At 39.3% G+C, this 19,583-nt stretch overlaps 1 protein-coding gene across 3 annotated transcripts; it reads right to left on the reverse strand.

Annotated features, from left to right (window-relative positions):
- Positions 1–7,103: 7,103 nt before the first annotated feature.
- On the reverse strand, positions 7,104–19,422 carry micall2a (mical-like 2a). Of its 3 annotated transcripts, none has more exons than XM_037793540.1 (17): positions 19,105–19,422; positions 18,335–18,383; positions 16,972–17,113; positions 16,613–16,779; positions 16,290–16,417; positions 15,670–16,209; positions 15,338–15,522; positions 14,389–14,443; positions 13,732–13,925; positions 12,372–12,479; positions 12,119–12,183; positions 11,814–11,937; positions 9,335–9,437; positions 8,935–9,008; positions 8,736–8,850; positions 8,548–8,594; positions 7,104–8,459 (listed from the first exon to the last, which is right to left on the reverse strand). In XM_037793540.1, the coding sequence occupies exons 1-17, from the start codon at positions 19,245–19,247 to the stop codon at positions 8,380–8,382; spliced, it is 2,319 nt and encodes a 772-aa protein (XP_037649468.1). In that variant the 5' UTR covers positions 19,248–19,422; the 3' UTR covers positions 7,104–8,379. The 3 variants fall into 3 exon arrangements, with proteins under 3 accessions (XP_037649468.1, XP_037649469.1, XP_037649467.1); XM_037793541.1 differs by having other exon boundaries at positions 15,338–15,454; positions 15,812–16,209; positions 16,290–16,420; positions 19,105–19,421; XM_037793539.1 differs by having other exon boundaries at positions 16,290–16,420; positions 19,105–19,421.
- Between the last annotated feature and the right edge of the window lie 161 nt (positions 19,423–19,583).

A 19,583-nucleotide genomic window follows, 5' to 3' on the forward strand; every position in this document is an offset into this window, starting at 1 on the left:
CACACACTTCTGAATGGAAACTGATGGGCTCAAGCCAGGGAGATTGGAAATGCATTTCCACACCTTGCATATCATCATCATGCCCATAAGTGGTGTCTCTCTGACCCGTTAACAATGCATTTCAAGCCTTTTCCTTCAATTAGGTACACTTCTCTCTCAGATTTTGCTCATCAAAATAGCATTAGCATACTATAGTATAAAAACATACCAGACTTCTATAGCATCACAACCTTTTAGCTATTGTAAATGACAGAATGATCATTCGTTCAACGGTGCAGATGGCAATCAGGAGGAGCAGAGTATTGCCTTCTTAATATGTTGTTATCAAGTGTTCCTGTAGATTCCTCAAATATATCAAGGTTTAAAGCGGCTATGATCAATATTATATAAATATTATATTAACTATGGATCACATGACTACATGTACTGTGAAAGTGGTTGCTTGTCGTGATTATCCCAGAGAGAATTATCACCAACTATGTTTCTTTTAGCTCAACAGAGCCTTTCAGCATCTTTCAGCTCACAGTATTGATTTACTCCCCACAACTTCACTGTTTTGGTTCACGTTCACAATTAACAACAGTGTTGTTTTTGGACACAGCAGGCAGCTGTTTCCAGCTAAACAAAGCACTGATAAACCTTCTGTACATAATAGTAGAAAGTATGTAGCAGCTAAAGAACAAGATATTTCAGATATTGGTGGAGACGGAAAACAGAGCTGAAAAAAATATTGAATATCTTGTCTTACGTCCACCAGGACAGAAACACAACTCCTGCTGGATGTGTTAATAGGCAAGTGTTTGCCAGTGACCAACCTCCGGTTCTGAAAAATGAAGCCAATGCTGAAATGCTTTAAAGTTGCATTCTTTCTAACAGCCAGCAGGGGGCGACTCCTCTGGTTGCAAAAAGAAGTCTGATTGTATAGAAGTCTATGAGAAAATAAGCCTACTTCTCACTTGATTTATTACCTCAGTAAACATTGTAAACATGAGTTTATGGTCTCAATCGCTAGTTTCAAGTCTTCTTCAATACAGCATGATGTTCATTTAGTCAATTATGGTCCTATTTAGATTCAAATAGACCATAAAGCAGGGGATGCTTTAGGGCGTGGCTACCTTGTGATTAACGGGTCTCATATGGCAGTTGAAGCTGATAACGCCATCCCGACCGATGTCGTCGTTGTGGAAGCGTATTGTCCACCCTCCGGTTCCCCCTCAGGTTATCACTGTTAGCTCTGTCAGCACTGTTGCTGTTGTTTGCACTGTTAGCACCGTTAGCAGCCGTTTGGAATTTAGCACCTTTTAAGGTGTTTCGCCTCATGGTTGTTCGTTTGCAGGCAACATCCCATCAACTAACCATGAGGTGCCATGGGTACCATGAATGCAGATTCATTATATTATATGCAGTGATGGACAGATGCAAGCCTACAATCCTGATCACAATTTCTTAATACTGTGTAGAGCATCTATAAATGAGCATGTTTTGTTGTTGTTTGATTTACCACAATCCTTATTATAGGATAGTTTGGTATTTAGGACAAACCCATATGCCTTACTTACAACTTAGTAAAGACACATTAAATTCTAAAGATGGGTCCAATTATATACCACTGTAAGAAACATCAAATCCACATTAGACCACAGGAGCAACAAAGCTCCAAATGCAAATAGTTAGGATTTCAAATATAGCTATAAATGTTATAAAGATGGTTAAAACAAGGCGGTACAAACTATGAAACCCTCAGCAATGAACAATTTGTATTTGCCTACCTTTGAGCAGAGCTGCTACTGATCCCTTAGACATCCCACAGCTCACCACTTACCTTCAAACTGCACACAGAGATATAAAAAAGGCATCGATACTTTTGTTTCAGTCTGGTTAATTGGGAAACAGGAAACAATCACTTTAAGTTTAAGTTACACAAATAAATCAGGAAGTGACAGCAACAGTAACAACAGTTCTGGATAGAAGTTTCAGGATATTTAACTATCAAAACAGAAAGTTATATCAAATTCTACCACTGATGTATTTAACATTGCACAGTCGCACTGCCTGTAACTCTGCCCTCGTCAGATGCCTGGTAAGAAGCCGCGTGGTGGGCTCTGCTAAAAGCCACCAACATTCATCATGGCTTTAATGCTATCAAACTCTAATCTGTCTGGGATTTCATGTGTGTTAACACAGCTACAAATGCAGAGATCAAACACTTCAACAGCACTACACAAATGTCTCAATATATTAACTAGACAATAAACAACCTATTCAATTCCGGGGATTTGCATGAGAAACGTGGGCATTAGTGAACAGAGACAAGTCTTGTGCCTTTCTGCAGAGGGAAAGGATGGCTTCAAACATGATCCTTTGTCAGACGGGCTGGGAGACACAGACACACAAGCCTCTCTCGCGCTTTTTTGGCAGATCTGAGCTCACAATGCCATAGATTAGTAACAGCCTGACCACAGAGCTGAAATAAGCTAATTGCTTAATTAGCTGACCCAATTCTTTAAGCTTCTTTTAGCATATTAACAAGAGCTATGTAACAAATAGTTGTGTTTCACAGAGGTGGTGTTTGTTTATGGAATTACAATAATGAGGATCAAATACAAAACATACGGTCAATGGCACTCCTTTTATGGAATCGCTGCTTTGGAAAATCAAAGCATTATTTGATTTCAGCAACACTGAGGCGCTATTTATTTATGTAAAACTCAATTCAGCCTTTGTCTTATCCACATGCAAATGATCCTGGTGCTTATTTGTCATTGACATCAATTTGGCGTCTGCTATCCTTCAATGTTTTTGTGTTGTTTTTTTGTATGTTAAACAATTAAGCTGCTTCGGGGAATAGTTTGACCGCCCTCTCGATATTTCTGGACATTTGAGCAACGAGGGACAAATGAGAGAAGGAAGAAAAAAAAAAAAAATCTTATTAGATTGAATGATGATTGAAATGGATTCATTTACATTTTCTGCATGCATACTTTACATACATGATCTTTGCTCAGCACAGGGAGTTCTGGGCAAAAGAGCACTATTTGTATGAGATGAACTCATCTATATGCTAATTCATTGGCATGTAGACCTGCTTCATTTCTTCCATTCAGGACTGTTTACCTATTAGCTCTTATAGATGCAAAGGGAATTGGAATATTAAAACCAAAAAGCTAAGGAATACAGAGCATTAGCAGTACATCACCTGTTATTATATTTATATTAGGGTGGCATTTCTGCCCTTTGTTTGAGCTGAAGCCACGCCAACTTCCAAGACACTTATTACAAATAAAATAAACCAACTCTTTCACTTAAGTGAGACTTGTTGCCCCTGACAAAGGCACAGTGGGTTTTCAGAAGTCCTTCAAAGGACTAGAGCAGACTACACCCTGCTGAAAACCATATGAGCTCTCCTGATTCAAATGAGGAATGATCTGACGCTCAAAGACGCAAAACAACTTCAGACTGTTTAGCATTTCACAAGTCGATTTCCAGGTTTTAAGGTGCTATAATGTTCGAATGTGCATTGGAATAACATTACAGAGCACAAAAAATTGACTTAAATGTTGCTTAGAAACATTTGCAAAGGAGATGTTTGACGGATCAAGTTACAAGTGGTGCCTAAATGCTAATGTAATTTCATATGAACCAGGCTGAAAGAGATGCAATCAACCATCCCTGATTCAGACCACTGTTGTGTTTAAGAGGATGACAACCCCCTTTCTTATTGTCTATGTAATTCACCAAAATTGCCACTTACAGCCGCTAAGAGCAGGACGTTTCATCTCCAAGCTTCCTCTGGTCTTTGCTACTCATCCCATTTCTACTTCCTCCAAAAGTGCCACCACTTCATTAACCTTGCCAGGCATGAGATAAGAGAGGCAGTGCATCAAAGCTGCCTGCCCACAGAGAGAACAGAGCCCCGCATGGCTCCACTACACAGCAGCCATCACACACTCTGGCAGATACACAGTCCACAAACCATCCGACATGCAGAAAAAGACCTTTTGTGTTCCAAACTGTCATTCAGAAATGGCTTTTTTTTGTGCGCAGAACATCATTATGTTTTAAATATAATTCTAAGTAGGGTGAAAACATTTGCTTTTTAAGGGTGTTTGATTGGGGATAGAATGCAAAATAATTGGTCTGGGTCGGATTCTTCATTGCCTCAGACTGTGCAGACACATTTATGGTGTCTCATAGCACTTTTCTGCAAGAGGAGGTCAGGTACACAGCGCTGTCATCGCTATGACCTATACACTTAAAACCTCGAAAATGAGAAAATTAAACAAGAAAAGCATCAAAGCCAACTTCAGCCCGATGAGTAACAACTCCCGACTTCCTCAAAGCATGAAAGTAGATGGTAGGAAATGTATTAACTGAGTCACAATATTGTTTTACTTGCACCGCATACAAATCTCTCTGGTGCATTTAATCCCTCTACCCACAGTTTCTCAGAAAGGAGGATATAAATTATTTTCCTTTGGTGGAAACTGCAAATCCCTGTCTGGATTCTGTTAAAAGGCTTAAAATGTCACTAAATGCCGAGGCTGAGACTCCTGCTAACACGTAGGTCTTTAAGACAAGATGTTAAAGCGTTGAAAGTTACCTGAAATTGATGAGGTTAATATTCTTATCGCAAACTGAGGCTTCTGTGAGAGTGGATATTGAAAATAGCCAGGTAACCCTTCATATTAGAGGCTATCACGAGGATTAGCAGCATAAACACCAATTACACATTTAATTGTTTATTGTCAGTAGTATTTAGAAAACCTGCCACAGTGCATAAATTAAAAGGATTTGGATGTAGAGGGGGGAATTTGCCACAATATAGCGTCATGTATTTCAGTGAAGAAGACAAGGAAATGTTCCCAAAATAACAAGTCAAACTGCTGAATGTGGGGCTGTAAATGACTAATTTACCATGAATATCCTTCTCTATCCCTTTACGACCATATGAATTTCCAAACCACGTTATACTAGCATGGAAGGGTCTGTCACTGAAATTTGAAATAGAGGACAAAGGGCCACCGAGCAAATAGGTTTTTTTAGACGCCATCCTTCTGAGTTCTCTGCCAATGTGAATCAGAGGTAAAATACAGTGCATTAAGTCGACCTCTGAGGCAGCACAGAGGAGGGTAGAGTGAGACATTCTGCTATCTATTAAGACTTGCGTTATGTATATATTGTGTTTTGAAGGAATTTTACTGATCCACAAAACCAGCAGGAAAGGATAAGAGTGAGTCCCTAAGACCATGTGGTAAGCAACTGCAGTGCAGAATCTCAAGCAAGTTGAAAGTTGCTGTGCCGTTAAGGAGAAAGTCTGGCAGAATCCTGCATGCCCGCTGATAACATGGTTGGATTAAGGATGTTTAAGGGAAGTGAAAATTATTCATTTGAGATGGATGAAAGCTGCACTTGTCAAGTCTACCAGTCATGCACTTTATACATTTCATTTCCACTAGCCAGCATGCATAATTTCCCCTCAATGCAAATTTCTACACACTGAAAATTGTGAGCATATTTACCCCGCTCCCTTAACACAGTCTCTGACACAGAAAATGGATCATCTCTATTGAACAGGGAACAAAACAATGCAATTTTGTTTGCAGAGGTGTGAGAATCTAATTTTGTGCAGGAAGATAAAGTCACAAGACTCGGTAGAATACAAACAATAGCTTTCATTTGAAATCACGCCTGAATCAAAAAGAGACAACGTTTTGTTGCCCCTGCTCATCAGTTATTAACCCAATTATCCAAACAGACTTCATGTTTTGAGTGTAATTACTGGTTTTAAGTCACAAAAGTCTCGGCCTCAGTGTTGGTCCTTGCAGCTGAGTATATATACTGTATATCTGTCTCTCTATACAAATATTATGATCTCTCTGATGAGAATTAAGTCTCCAGCCTGGATGGCCAATAAATTAGAGGCACGCTTCTCGTTTACTCATCAGAGCTAATGAGCCTGATAAAATTACCTCGAGGATCATAATTACAGGCTAGTGGCAGAGACTCTGGCAGGGACTGGAATAAGACGACACACACACACACTCACACACTGAATTCAGATTGTGTTGCAAGTAGCAGCATACAACAGCTAACCTAAAGCATCACAAAGCACTCACGTCTTATTAATAGAATAACAGGCTAATATCAGTGTGCACAAGCGAAGATTATACATTCATAAAGCCTAAACAATTCAGCTAATGGGACATATAGAAACATTGTTTTTTTAATATTTTTAAAACATGTGCCGGATTAACATAATGTAAGGTGCTGAACAATATTACAATTTCCACCTTTCTGTCAGAGTAGTTCAAACAGATTTTACCACCGTTTCATAAAGATTAAGCACTTCATGGGTAATGGCATATTTTAATGAACGATGGCAGCCTGGACACAAGAGCTCACCTCAGAGGATTCCATTTCATCACACATTCACAGGATGAATTGTTTTACTTATGAATATTAATGTCCCTCTAATTTGAGGCTGTTGTTAATGCTTGTCGCTAGGAGCTTGGCAAATCAGGTCCCATTCCTGTTAAAACCATGTATTAGACACCCCCCTGACACTAAGCCCTCGCCTTTGATTCTTAATTGCAGAAGTGCAAGCATTTGCAGTAGATGGGGCGCAAAGCTTTAATTAACTCTAATATCACACATTCAGTCTCGACTGTCACCCACATCACGCATGGCATTTTGTACCAATATCATCCCCAACTCTGCTCAGCTAGAAAGATTGTGTTCCAAGTTCATGATCACAATTTCATGCATCTCAAAATGAAGGATGTGTAGTTTATAAGTAGCTGTAATATATTGACGCCAGTGAATTATCTTGATGTCATCCTAAAAAAAAAAAAAAAAAAAAGCCTTATTAAAAGCATACATTGATGCAGCTCTGTGATTACCGCGCAGCTTTAATGCAAAGGAGTCGCAGCATTGTTGGTTTCTCACTGAAAGCAACGTCTGATCTTGGCAGTCGTTGAATCGTTGCTGAAGCTTGAAATATGGGAAGTGGTGTGATAAAAAGTTCAAGGATGTGTTTAAATAGAAAGATGTGTGCCAAAGGAAGCTGTTAAGTAAATAATTCAACCTCTCATACACGCTAATCTTCAAAGGATTTATTGGACTACAGATTTTCAAGTTTAAAAATGTTATAAATAGGAGTACAAGTACATTCAGTGACACTTAAAATGCAACATTATACAGTACATTCCTTACAAACACTGCGAATGCCATTTTCACACATGAGTGACTCCACACGACGTTGGAACATTTTAATAGCTCAGGTGCGGAGCATTTCTGATGCAGATATTAGTAAAGAGTAATGTTTAATTAAACCCGGTTTGAAGATAAAGAGCTCAATACAACCTATAGTTTATAAGCCTTCCCCGGCCATAAGCTACTGCTCTACCTAATCCTCTTTCACATAACATTATTGCATCAGCACAGCTGAACATTTTTGCAGCATTTATAAAATTAGCAAAGAAATTAACTGTCCGTACTGTGGCAAATTGGATTTCCAAGTTCTTGCCTTGTGATAGAGCATACCCAGGCTGCCACCTACAGTACAGTGAGAGAGAGGAACTACAGTCTGCAACATGTGTGGCTCTCCATTTTACACTCCACAGCCATTCAAACTCAATTGTCAAGGCTTTTTTTCTCCTGCTAATATCCTTACAGGAAATTTGTTAAAATCCATTATTAAATAAATACTGAAATAATTTCATTTAGGATCAAGACGGTTGAAGGATTACACATTTATTCTCATTTGCATGTGGAACAGCCAGTGTTCCCTCTGTAGTTTTAAAACCATGATAGCTTGTCATTTTAACACCCAACATCCAATTTTTTTGACCCAGTGCAAGTTGATTTGCTAAAATTAATAATTAGATAACTCATTCCAATCATTCAATAAATACACATAATCTTTACATAACAAACATATTCACGACTGAGGGCATTTTTTTTTCGTGTGACGCTCCTCTACTGAAATCAATATAAGTGAAAATACTCGCAGCTGCATTTGCCACGTAATTAAACACCATTTCCTTTTTTGAAAAAACTGTGAAAAACAATTGTGAAAAAACAGGACACCCATTGTGAAAACCGCAAAGATTGAATCATAAGCCATTTAGAAATTTTCACTTCACCTAAATAACATCAAACAAAGAACTGAAGGTGAATGTTGAACAAAAACATTTTAACTGAACCTTTAAATTTGAAATATTCTGAAACAACTAGAAAGACAACACATGATTTGATCCGTTACGCCTTCTCATTAGCACACTATGTACTGCAGTACTTCAATATAAAAACCTTAAAAATATTCTAAAATGGGTTGATATTAAAACAATAAAACAATAATGTAAGTTTAGTAAAAAAGGATCATTCCACTCGTCTTTTACTTCTCCGCCTGAACAGTTTTGAGATGGAGGATTTCCTCTTATTTTTGGCTTTCTTTACTCCTATTCACCAAACAAAAAGTGTATATTAGAATGATGCATTCAAATTGGAAAATCATGTAAAAGAAAAAGCATTTCATGCGATACTTACCAAGATTTTTCATCATTTCATTCAACTGCTGATCCTCCTCCACTTCCCTGAAATTGATCAAAAAGAAAACTCTAGTTTGGCATTTTGTTTTGTTTGCATATCAAGTTGCTATATATTACCAGTATCGCTGCATTACTGATCTCTCCTGTAATGTAAAAACTATTATAAGATTATAAGCATCGTGTTACCTCAGCCTGTCTTCATCCAGACCCTCCACTATTGCATTTCTGCCGTCCACAATCTCCATCAGTCTCTGCATCAACTTCTTCTCCCGCTGTCGCTCCTCTCTGGACTTTAAATGATCTGTAACACCAAGTTGACACACTTTAGTGTTGGAAGGTGAAAGTAACAGAGGTGATGTTGAGAAGAGAGCCTGTGATCTCTTACCTGGCTTCTCCAGCAGCCTGCGAAGTTCCCCCTCCACACCTGGCTGCTGTTGCTCCAGCTCCTGAATCCTGGCTCTGACAGATGCATTCAGTAATCACATATAATATAAACCTGAATTATTATGCGCATCACATCCATCCCAAAACTGGAAACAATCTTGAACAAATACATTTGGTTTGACAGTTAATAAGTTGGAATTAATTCTAGCGCTATATAAAAGGTGTATAGGAATAATAATAACGATAACAACACGCCTCATTCTCATAGAGGAATACCATTAGAAAGTATTTCAGGGTAAAAAGTTATTCTATTTAATTAAAAAGAAAATGGCTTTGGCACAAAGTTAAACACAAACTGCAACCAAAACTGTGAGATGTTTTTAAGCTATAGATCAACTCACATGTATACAAGCTCTGACTCGTTCCTGATGTACATCTGCTTCTTTCGAATCAGGTTGAACCAGTCGACCATCAGTGGGTCCATCAGTATGTCTCCCTCCCCCTCTGAAAAACACATTTTTTAATGTTAGTAATGCACCAAGATACAATTTGCGACCCTTGATACTCTTTTATTATCGTCAAGTTCTAATATCTAAGCATACATAAACAACTATAACGCCTGTCGACCTTCTGGAAATTTCTGAAAAATGCGCATTTATTATCCACTCTGGCCAACTTGGGCAGATTTACTTAACTAAATGTTTCTGACTTGTGAGTAAATGAAATCCTGCAGGGGCAAATTAAGCTCAGAGATTTCAGCGTGTTCAGACAGCAATATTTAAATACAGTTTTGGCTCTGTGCTCTCCTGATATCACATAATGCAGTGACTGAGGTTAAAGAGCAAGCTGTAGAATAATTGTCTTCATTCACATTATATATTTCATTTTTATTCTTTTTTATTTTATTCATCATTTTATCTAATATATAACAATCAAGAAGCCTCCGCTCATCCAGAATCATAGCTCATTTTATTTTAGTTACACAATGATACAATTAAGTGCAACAATAAATGAGGTTTTTGGATAATTTGGCTGCAGGGTTGGGACTGAGGGACTGTAGCAGTCAATAATACACAGCCCTGCACCACTGGTGTAGGCAACATTAAATCTGATTCTTAAAGTAAACATTACCATCATGTAACGCAGAACAAAGATATGTTCAACAGTTAGGAATAAAAGTGTCTTCATTTACTGCATAGTTAACATTATTAGTCATCCTTGCTGTTGCGTAGACTTTAGCATACATAATATTCCTTTATCTCACTGAGAGCTTGGGTGAATATTTTATTTTACACTGGGTTCAATTTATTTTCTAAAACCACCAACATGATTAGTCAATAAGAAAACCAACTATTTTAATAATCAATTAATCGCCTATATAATAGCAAATATCCTCTGGTTCCAGTTTTTCAAATGTGAGGATTTGTTGCTTTTCTTTGTCAAATATGAAGATAAAGTGACTCTCTCTGGGTTTTAGACTGTTAGTCGCACAAAACAAGAATTTAAAATGTCACCTCTAGAAATTATAATGAGCATTTCTCATAATTTTTTATGTAAAAAACCCCCAAAAAACATGAATTGATAAACCGATAGTTGAAATAATCATTACAGTAGTTGCAGCTCTACAGTAAATACACAGGCCCCAGCATTCCCATCTATAATATAATTCCTCATCTAAACCCCCAAACATGATCTTCTTAATATGCAGGTTTTAACATGCAGGGGATGTAGAGCAACACAGAGGGAATACATGATGGATCACAGACTTGTCTTCATCACTTATTTAATAATGATTTAGCAGAAATCCAGTAGGGATTACCTTTGATTTGTTTATTTATTTTTTACCTAGAATACAGTGAAGCTTTGACAAAGTGGTTGATATATAAATCTACAATGTTAAATGCGGTTTAAATATTTTCCTAAAGCAGTATTCATGATTTAGGGATTCCTTTGGTCCACCACTTATTATAATATGCACTGCAACACAGCTTGCATTTTCTGATTCATCAAGTCAGACTGGAATACAAATAGTAGGTGGATCAATAGATTTTTAGAGTGAATATTTGCCAATCCCAATTAGTGATTAATCCATCAAAACACACACCGAAGTCACATTTACAATAAGGACAGATCGGAACAAGACAGTCTACATTCTTGCCATCACCAGAACAAACATGATTTTACTCTGAATTGAACTTGAGTGCCAGGGTTTAGTTTTCCCAACGACAAGTAGATGATGTCCTAGGTGGTGTGCAATTGATGTCAAATCCTGGCCAAGCGATTGCATGCTCAGGCTTCCTGGGTGGCGAATAGGGAAAAAAAAGTATGCAATCGACCAGAATATATATTACTATACCCAAGTCATGTTGACCTTGAGCAAAGCAATCAGGCCCCCTACTCCCACTACCTCAAAAGAGAAGCAACCTCCCTGTGGGCTGTCTGTGCCTCTCACCTCATTTGGCTGCAGAAACAGTAATAGAAATGGCAGGTAAATCCCCCCAACACACACACACACTCACACACCAAGCTCCAGCTGATGGCGAGTGAATGTGTGTGTGTCCCGTGTGAAGCAACCAGGACACAACTCTGCACCAGAGATGCTCTCACTGAAGCAGCAGTGGGATTCAGCAGTTTGCACAAATACAATAAAATATCAAAGTTTGTGTCAAGGTTATTCACTGCAAGAGAGCAAAATTGACCACTGCATTGACACCTTCTGCCTCGGAGTAAGTGAGTTTGAGGGAGTGTTTATTTTAAAGATTGCACAGCTTGTTTCTGACACATCAACATTCAATTCTGTAGGCACGTCTAAACAAGGGAAAGGAAGGAAGTGGGGAAAGATTTGTTGCAGGGGGTTGCAGAGCGACAGGAATAAAGTACCTTCCTCACAGCTGCGGAGTTTCTTTTCCAGCTCCACACCCTCCTTCTCCAGCTGAGCCAAGTTTGTCTCAATATCATTCAGGTCCCTCTCAATCTGCTCCGCTGGAACATGATAAGACTTCACCTGATATAAAACAAAAGAACTTAAGAGTCACAGTAGAAGTAGAGATTACTTTAATTTGAAAATTCCAACTTTGGACACTTAAACGTAAAGAAGGTCGTCCATTTTTTACTGGGAATATAATGAAAGCATATTTGTAGAGCTGTTAATTAATCTCTTAAGAGACTTAATGGAGGGAACTTACAGAGGGTGACCTCATTTCAGTCCTGGAGGCGTTGGTGGGTGACAAATACTTTCCCTTTTTAGCACCTAAGAGGTAGATAAAATAGGATTAGATAGTCCTTTCATGGCAGCTTTTCAGAAACGTATTGTCACATATGACTTCACCTGATTTATTTTCAGTAAAAAAATGACTGCTCATATGAAATCAACAATATGGCTGAGGCCGTGTATGTGCGTCTGTGATGATGACATTTTTTAAAAAGCTGGGAACCAACCTGACGGATTTCCGTGATTGGCTGGAGCAGTCGATGAAGAGCTAATAGATTCCACAGCTGGCCGTCTGGTTGGGGATTTCACAGGCGAGTGACTCCCATGTTTAAACGCTAAAATAAGGACAAGAAGGTTTACATGCTGTAGATCTGCAGAGGGTTCAATCTATTTATGCCTTTTTTCAGTTTTCTGCTAAAAAAACAGAAAAGAATCTCAAAACACAGGGCAGCATTCTTAGGAATGTTAAGCCATGATAGCGATGTGTTGGGATCTGTCGTTCAGTCTGTCCACCACATCGGTCCGGACTGAAATGTCTCAACAATTTTTGGATGGATTGCCATCAAATGTTCATTGTCCCCAGAGGGTGAAGCTAAATGACTTTGGTGATCTTCTGACTTTTCCGCTAGTGCCACCATGAGGTGGACATTTGCAGTTTTGTCAGAAATGTCAAAAACTATTGAATGCCATGACTGACTTTTCCTATAGCAGCATCATCATGCCATCATACATTTCACTGCCTAATACTTTGGATTCATCTAAAAATCGAAATAAATCAAATAAATGATAACTGAAACAGTGGTATTAAAAACTATTTTAGTCAGAACAAAATAAAATCCGGGTTCAGAATCAGCACAGATGATCTCTCTGTCTCTCTGTAGATTTTAAATACTTGCAAAACTAAAAACATTTTCAGCAAATGTTAGCATGATGATGGTAACTTTATGCTTAAAGCTGCCAAAATCAATATTTTTATAATAATGTATCATATGACGATGTGGAAACAACGTGAAAGGGGTCGCTCATAGTGATGAACCTACAGAGAATTATCAACCGAATCTGCAGATCCCCTCGGCTTTATAATGAGATTCAGCTCATTGTTTGGCTGTTTTGGTTCCCTCTCACACTCTCATAGTGTCGTTTTCAACCACAGCAAGCAGCTATTTTTATGAAAAAGCTCTAAAAACACACTGTGCACTACCTGCCCAGCATCAGATGGCAGACCAACACCGTTAGAGACTAGCTGGTGAACATAGTGGAGCATTTAGCAGATAAAGAGCCAAATACTTCCCTCAGGAGTTGATAAAGATCAAAAACATTGCTAAAAGAGAGTGGATATTGGACTTACCTTTGTAAATAGTCTAACATATAGAGATAGTAACATTACAGCTTAATTTTATTTAAGGGAACTGCCTAGGCCAGCTAAAAAAATAGTTAGAAGCAGTATATTTTAAGACACAATTAACCTTATTGCCAAGAACAAATAGCACAGAAGAAAAAGAGTGTAAATGCTGTACACTCAACCCCTGCAAACTGACTCTACTAGTAGACTAATGTCTATTATTATAATGTACAGAAGGAACTCACCAGGTCTTCCAGAGCCAAGCTGAGGCTTCTGGGGAGAGACTTCTCTAAAGAGTGCAGGATCAAACGGAGCAAAACGAACCGGAGGTAGTGCAGGTGTTGGAGCCGAGGGAGGCCTTGTTGTAATGATGGGGACATTAGAGGAAGTCATGGACATGACTCCAGGCTTATGCTGCTCAGTAAAGGCTTCAGTATCTCTGTGAGAAAGACAAAATAAAATGAGCTTTTAAGTGTGCCACCATTTAAAAATGTTTAGCATTTATGTGACACAGATTTAATACACCTATGGGCTGAATGCAAAGAATGAAAATATAAGGAAAGACCTCACCTTTTATTTTGTAAAGATAAAAGGTGGAATGGAGGAATCATCAGCAGGGATTAGAAATGAGAGGATCTAGTGTTAGGGTGGGGAAAGTTCAGGCCCAGCACGCCGAGGAGCTTGTTAGGATGGGGGACAGAGCTAGCTGGTGCACTCTGAGCCAGTCAACACTAACAGAGATGGAAGAAGCTCGACGACTCTGCATTCTGGAGAGTGAATAGCGTTGTTTGAAGACAAATCTTTCAATACATTTTTTTTTGGTCCACCTGTGTGATCTTCCCACTTCCACCTAAGTGAGTTATGAGGCAATAGTGAATATTCAGATGATTGAGGAGACTTACTTTAAAGCTAGCTCGATTTTCACAGGTTTGAACTTCAATAGCCCCCAGACTGGATCTGCAGACAAATCATTTAGACAGAAAAAAGTTGCGTGAACGATTTATGAGAATGATGGCAAATGAAAGCTTATCACTACTTCATCCGTGAAATCATTCTTAATTTCAAAAACCAGGGAGACATTATCACGTTGACTTTTATTTGACATCTGCTTTAGCGATGAAGTGTGCACTCAAAACAGTTTAAGTTTCCGTACGCGGTAAACAAAAGACTCCCTTGACTCGTCTCCCTCCGTGTCACACTCACATGAACAGCTGATAATAAGTGCAGCTACTGGTTTCATTATCTAATCTCTCACAACAGTGCACTAAAGTAATGGATCCTCACTTGCACAGCTGTATTAAAGACCCAAATTGTGCTCTAATCTGTGCACGAGACAAACAGATACATGCACAAACTCTTTGTAAAATTTGAAAAGAGGTGGTCTTGATTTCCAAAAACAAGTTGAAATAATGGTCAATATGTGGTCCATATTAATAAGCAACATCATTATTTTCCATGATAGGCAGACTTCTATAAAAGATGATAATTTGATGACCATTTATTTAAAAAACCAACAGTAATTGTGTTTCCGTCTGAAAAGCACCTGACTGTCAGGAGGCTGCACCCATGCATGCCCATCCATCCAAAGAGAATGACAGTTCCAACTATGAAACTTCATTAAAAGTGTGAGACAGAAATTAAAATGTCAGTATCCAGCATTGCACTAACACCATGCTAAATGCACTGGCTGTATAAATATGGCAAAGATGACAAAAGGGCTTTGTTTTCTATGAATGCATTCGGAGACAGACGGGGAGAATGGGGGCGGAGGAGGGGGGGGGCGGGAATGGATGTTGGCTAGATGTCAAATAATGGATCAAAAACAACTGAAATGAATTTAGTTGCGCTTGCCTTTGGCAGTTGTGTGTACAGTTGTTGGCCTTGTGTTGTCTTTGTTGATGGCCTTCAGACATGGCGGTTCCTTCTTGTTTGTCTGGCTGGTGGAGGGCTGTCCTGCCCAGTTTCCTGCTGGGCCTTGGCTGCATTTATCTTTTCTCAAACCGGGGATGTCAGCTGAACTTGGCTCATCTCCAAACCTGCAGAGAGGGGAAACCCTCACTGTCAGCCTTAATAAGAAAAGTCATTGCTAAACCATGTAGACAGTGTGAGAGACTATAAATATCCCAATACTGCAAAGGAGAAATCTATTCCCGGCCACAGAAAGTATACGGCTCATTACTCACCGTCTCTCTGCTGGTCGGATGGTGAACGGGCGTTTGTTGTTATTGTTACAGTTTTCCTCTGCCAGTTTCTTTCCATTGGTTGTCCTGGCTCTGCTCTTCTCATCATCAGGACTCAGTGTGACCTTTGGCCTTCCTAAAACACTTGAGGGCTCTGTCGGCTTCCTGTTACCTGTCGAGGGCTCTGTCGGCTTCCTGTTACCTGTCGAGGCCTCTGTGACTGGCGCTGCAGCCTGGAAAAACCTCTGCCGGGCCGTCTGCGTCTTCTGGGCTGAGGCCGTCCAGGACTGGGAAGGTGGAGTAGGACTGACTGGCTTCAGGACAATACTCAATGGGGCTGACAGCACAGAAGAGGGGCGTGGTGCAGGCTGGGTCTGGCTGGCACTATTTAATCGCCCAGCTGAACTGGCGGGTCCGTTTTTGATGCCAGCCTCGGAGGAGGATGGTTTGCAACTGTTCTGGTGGGCGTTGCAGATAAAAGCGTCTGGATTCTTCCCAGGTTTGTAGCCTCCTGCATGAAGCACGCTGGAGCATTCACTGCATCTGGTGGAAGTTTATTAGCATGAAATTATTCGTGCAATAAACAGTACATGATGGGAAAGTATCGGTGAATATATTCTTACTTGAAACAGCTTCTGTGATAGAGCTTGCTTTCCACAAAGTGCCGCTGAACCAGATGAACATGGCTCTTGCATGCAGCACATTTGCTATTGAGAGTCCCATTTTTGTTGGCGTTTTCTGCAAGAACTGCCTTCTGTGAAGGAAAACGAAAACTGAGGTGATGCTCTATCCAAACTTACCTCATTAACATTAACCTAACCCACTGAAAATAATCAAAATCCTTGTATATAAAATTTTAAAAAGTAATAGTGTAAGACAACAAAGATGTATTGTAAACACAACCATAACTTCAAATGTTGTGATGCGTTCTGACATGAGCACTGACCTGAACAGCAGCTCTGGCCAACTTGGGCGAAGTCTGAGCAGTGAGAGTGGAGGGTGAACGATTCTCAATGGCGGTTTTAGACACAAAGGTTTTGGCAACCACTGGGAGATTTTTCTTCTCTGATGGCTCCTCCTTGGAGCCCTCTGCTGGCCTTTTTACACCTCCCACTGAGGAAAAGTAAAACACAATCACTGTCAATCATCACATTATAGCACAGGAGAGAACAGATATACTTCAGCCTGAAACTGAAAAAGAAATATGCAAGAAAAGGCCCTGAATTGTAAGAAAATGTTGCATTGTTGCGACTCAAATGTATCTACACAGGTTGCTAAGGATATTTGAACCAGCCATATTCTCACTGGGAGAACGTCCTTTGAAGTAGTTGTGGTACTGGGAGACGTAGGTAAGAATGCTCAGCCTGTCTGGGATCCTTAAAGCCACCATGTCTTCTGCATCTAACAAAGCTGGAATCCCCAACTTCTCCTCTGCGACCTGAAAGGCCTTTAGAGAAAAAGAAAAAAATTACACAGTTTAACAAACAGCCCTTGACCCTTTTAATGGTAGTGTATGGCGCACCAAGTAAACACATCCAAAGCTTGCCATATAAAAACATGGTATTCACTGGGCACAGTCAGCTCTTACAATTACAGCATGTGTAAAAATGTCAGACAATACAATCTACTTTAAATAGACTAGCAGTATTATGTGGCTGGGCCCAGAGAGGTCTGGAAAAGGCTGTATAATGAATAGCACACTTCCTGTGAGCTTGTAGGGATAAGAAAGGGGATGGAGGGAGCAGGATATCGAGGCATTGTTTAGGATCAGCCTGGACATGCTCATTAAATTTAAAGCAAAGCCTTACTGAATACCAAGTCTGCTAATATAAAAGAAGAGCACAAAAGATAAAGAATGTGAGGATGCTGGTTTTCCTGCAAACACACGCAGACAATTTCTTATTCAACAACACGTAAAATAACCACCTGTAAGAAACGTGACACTATTCATAAAATATAGAAGGGTGTGAATTACTGTCTCATGTTTCGGTACAGGGAGCATCATCAACAGTTGATCAAAACTAAAACCTGATAAAAACACACTATTCTGTGGCCACAAATCTGGTTTAAAGTTCGTACTCTTGCGTAATATTCAAGATTTAAACAGTGGCTTCAAGTGAACTGTCGTCGTGAGGATCGAGTGGCAGAGGATACTAGCGAGGCTCATTCAAAATGAATGTCCTGAAGAGCCTCTCCCCTGAGCTCAGGTTTGTTGCTGACACTGCCAGGATCATCCAAGACAACAAGGAAGTCGTGCAGAGTGCAGGACCTGTAACCACTCCGGAGGAAGCTGGTAAAATGGAAGAAGACTAAATAATGGAGAGGTCCCCGCTGTGCTGTGCTGTGCTGCTCAGGTCATGTGAGGGTTAACAAAATAAATGAGGTCAAGTTGAGAGAGGCAGAGTAAAGATTCTGAATTTTGAAGTTTGATAGGAGTCTAAAAGAGATGTAGTTTCTACCAAGCAGCTTCTACTTAAACTGCTCTGCTAAATATTTAAACAATCTGCTGCATACAGTAAATGCCACATATCTCTGGATGTATACGGTCATGTCATGTGTAAAGGGGTTAATGAAGTGGATGTTTTTTATGCTACATCAGATTTTGCAGCTCGAGTATGAACTCTGTTCCACTTAATATGACAAATGGTTCAACAACTTGACATCTTACCAGTCTGTTGTTCTCAAACACATCCTCCTCTTTGAGTGAGTCATAGTCTCTGGAAAAAAACACACAAAGAGAGAAGTTAGGTTTGCTGGTGAAAAACATCATCAGCTCTACTATCAATTTGAAATCTCTTTTAAAAAAACATTTTTATAAAAAGCCTTTTTTTTTTAACTCCGTAAGGCAACAGCTTGGTGCACCTTTTCCCCACATCTTATATTGTCCTCTTTTGGCTTATGTGTAGTAACTTTATTGTTTTGATACCACTGGTTACAGATTTTAGTTTTCTCATTATTTGGTCTTTATGTTTTGTTCTTTTATTGTTGTTTTTATTTTGTCTGTATTTCATTGTATCTGTGCAAGCACTTTGAAACTATGTCTAGAAAGGTGCTATACAAATAAAGATTATTATTATTATTATTATTATTATTATTATATTATCTAACTTGGACTCTGAGGATTTCAAAATAAATGTAAAAAATATATACTAAAAAAAAAGATATAAAAGGTTTTCAATGCATCATCTTTCTTGTACATGATGGGTTAGATATGATAATAGCAGAACAAACACCCCTAACTAAATTTGCATCAAGATTACAAAATAAAATCTAAATAGAATCACTTTTTGGTTAATACTCTGTACCAAAGACAAACCCTTGTAGAAACTATACAAGACATTATTGCATTTTATCCACCTAACAAAGGTACTTAACCAAACCCTGACAGAATATGCTATCACCTACATTTTAACCATTTTTCCAAAGGTAAATACTTACATCAGGTCCGGTCTGTACTTGTGTATAAGAGCACAAAAAGCCAATCCGTTCTTGAATGAGGTCGTCATGTTGGTGATGGCCACATCTCGGTAGCCATCACACTGCATTTTACACCACTGCTCCAAAGCCTTGATGGCAGCCATGCTCCCAGCAGCGACAGACTGAGCTCTCTCAGTACAGAGACAAAGTGTGCAACAGGCTGAGGCTTCAGTGTGGAGGAGTCAGGAGGAAAGAGAGATGAAAACAAAGTGTGTCTGTTCAGGGTTTGGCCGTGAACTGCGGAGCTGCAGCTGCGTCCTGTTTCCTTCTTTTACCTGAATGACAGCCGGGGCAGCAACGAGCTGCTGGTGTGAGCTTCTACCATCATTACACTAATTGACACCGATTGCTGATTCGTTATTAATAACAGTTGAATACAACTCAAACAGAAATGTAAATACTTTCCCTGGTGTTCATAATTCATGCACTTTTTTTTTTTT

Source organism: Sebastes umbrosus, chromosome 14 (genome assembly GCF_015220745.1).
Source record: "Sebastes umbrosus isolate fSebUmb1 chromosome 14, fSebUmb1.pri, whole genome shotgun sequence".
Classification (NCBI taxonomy): Eukaryota; Metazoa; Chordata; class Actinopteri; order Perciformes; family Sebastidae; genus Sebastes; species Sebastes umbrosus.

What these genes read in the sequence shown, in the direction of transcription:
- micall2a (XM_037793539.1), bottom strand. Translation starts at nt 19,247, where the DNA reads ATGGCTGCCATCAAGGCTTTGGAGCAGTGGTGTAAAATGCAGTGTGAT. An exon ending in TGTTTGAGAACAACAGACTG is followed by an intron (nt 17,114 to 18,334) that starts GTAAGATGTCAA and finishes TTTTCTCTAAAG; the next exon opens with GCCTTTCAGGTCGCAGAGGA. An exon ending in TGGCCAGAGCTGCTGTTCAG is followed by an intron (nt 16,421 to 16,612) that starts GTCAGTGCTCAT and finishes TTTCCTTCACAG; the next exon opens with AAGGCAGTTCTTGCAGAAAA.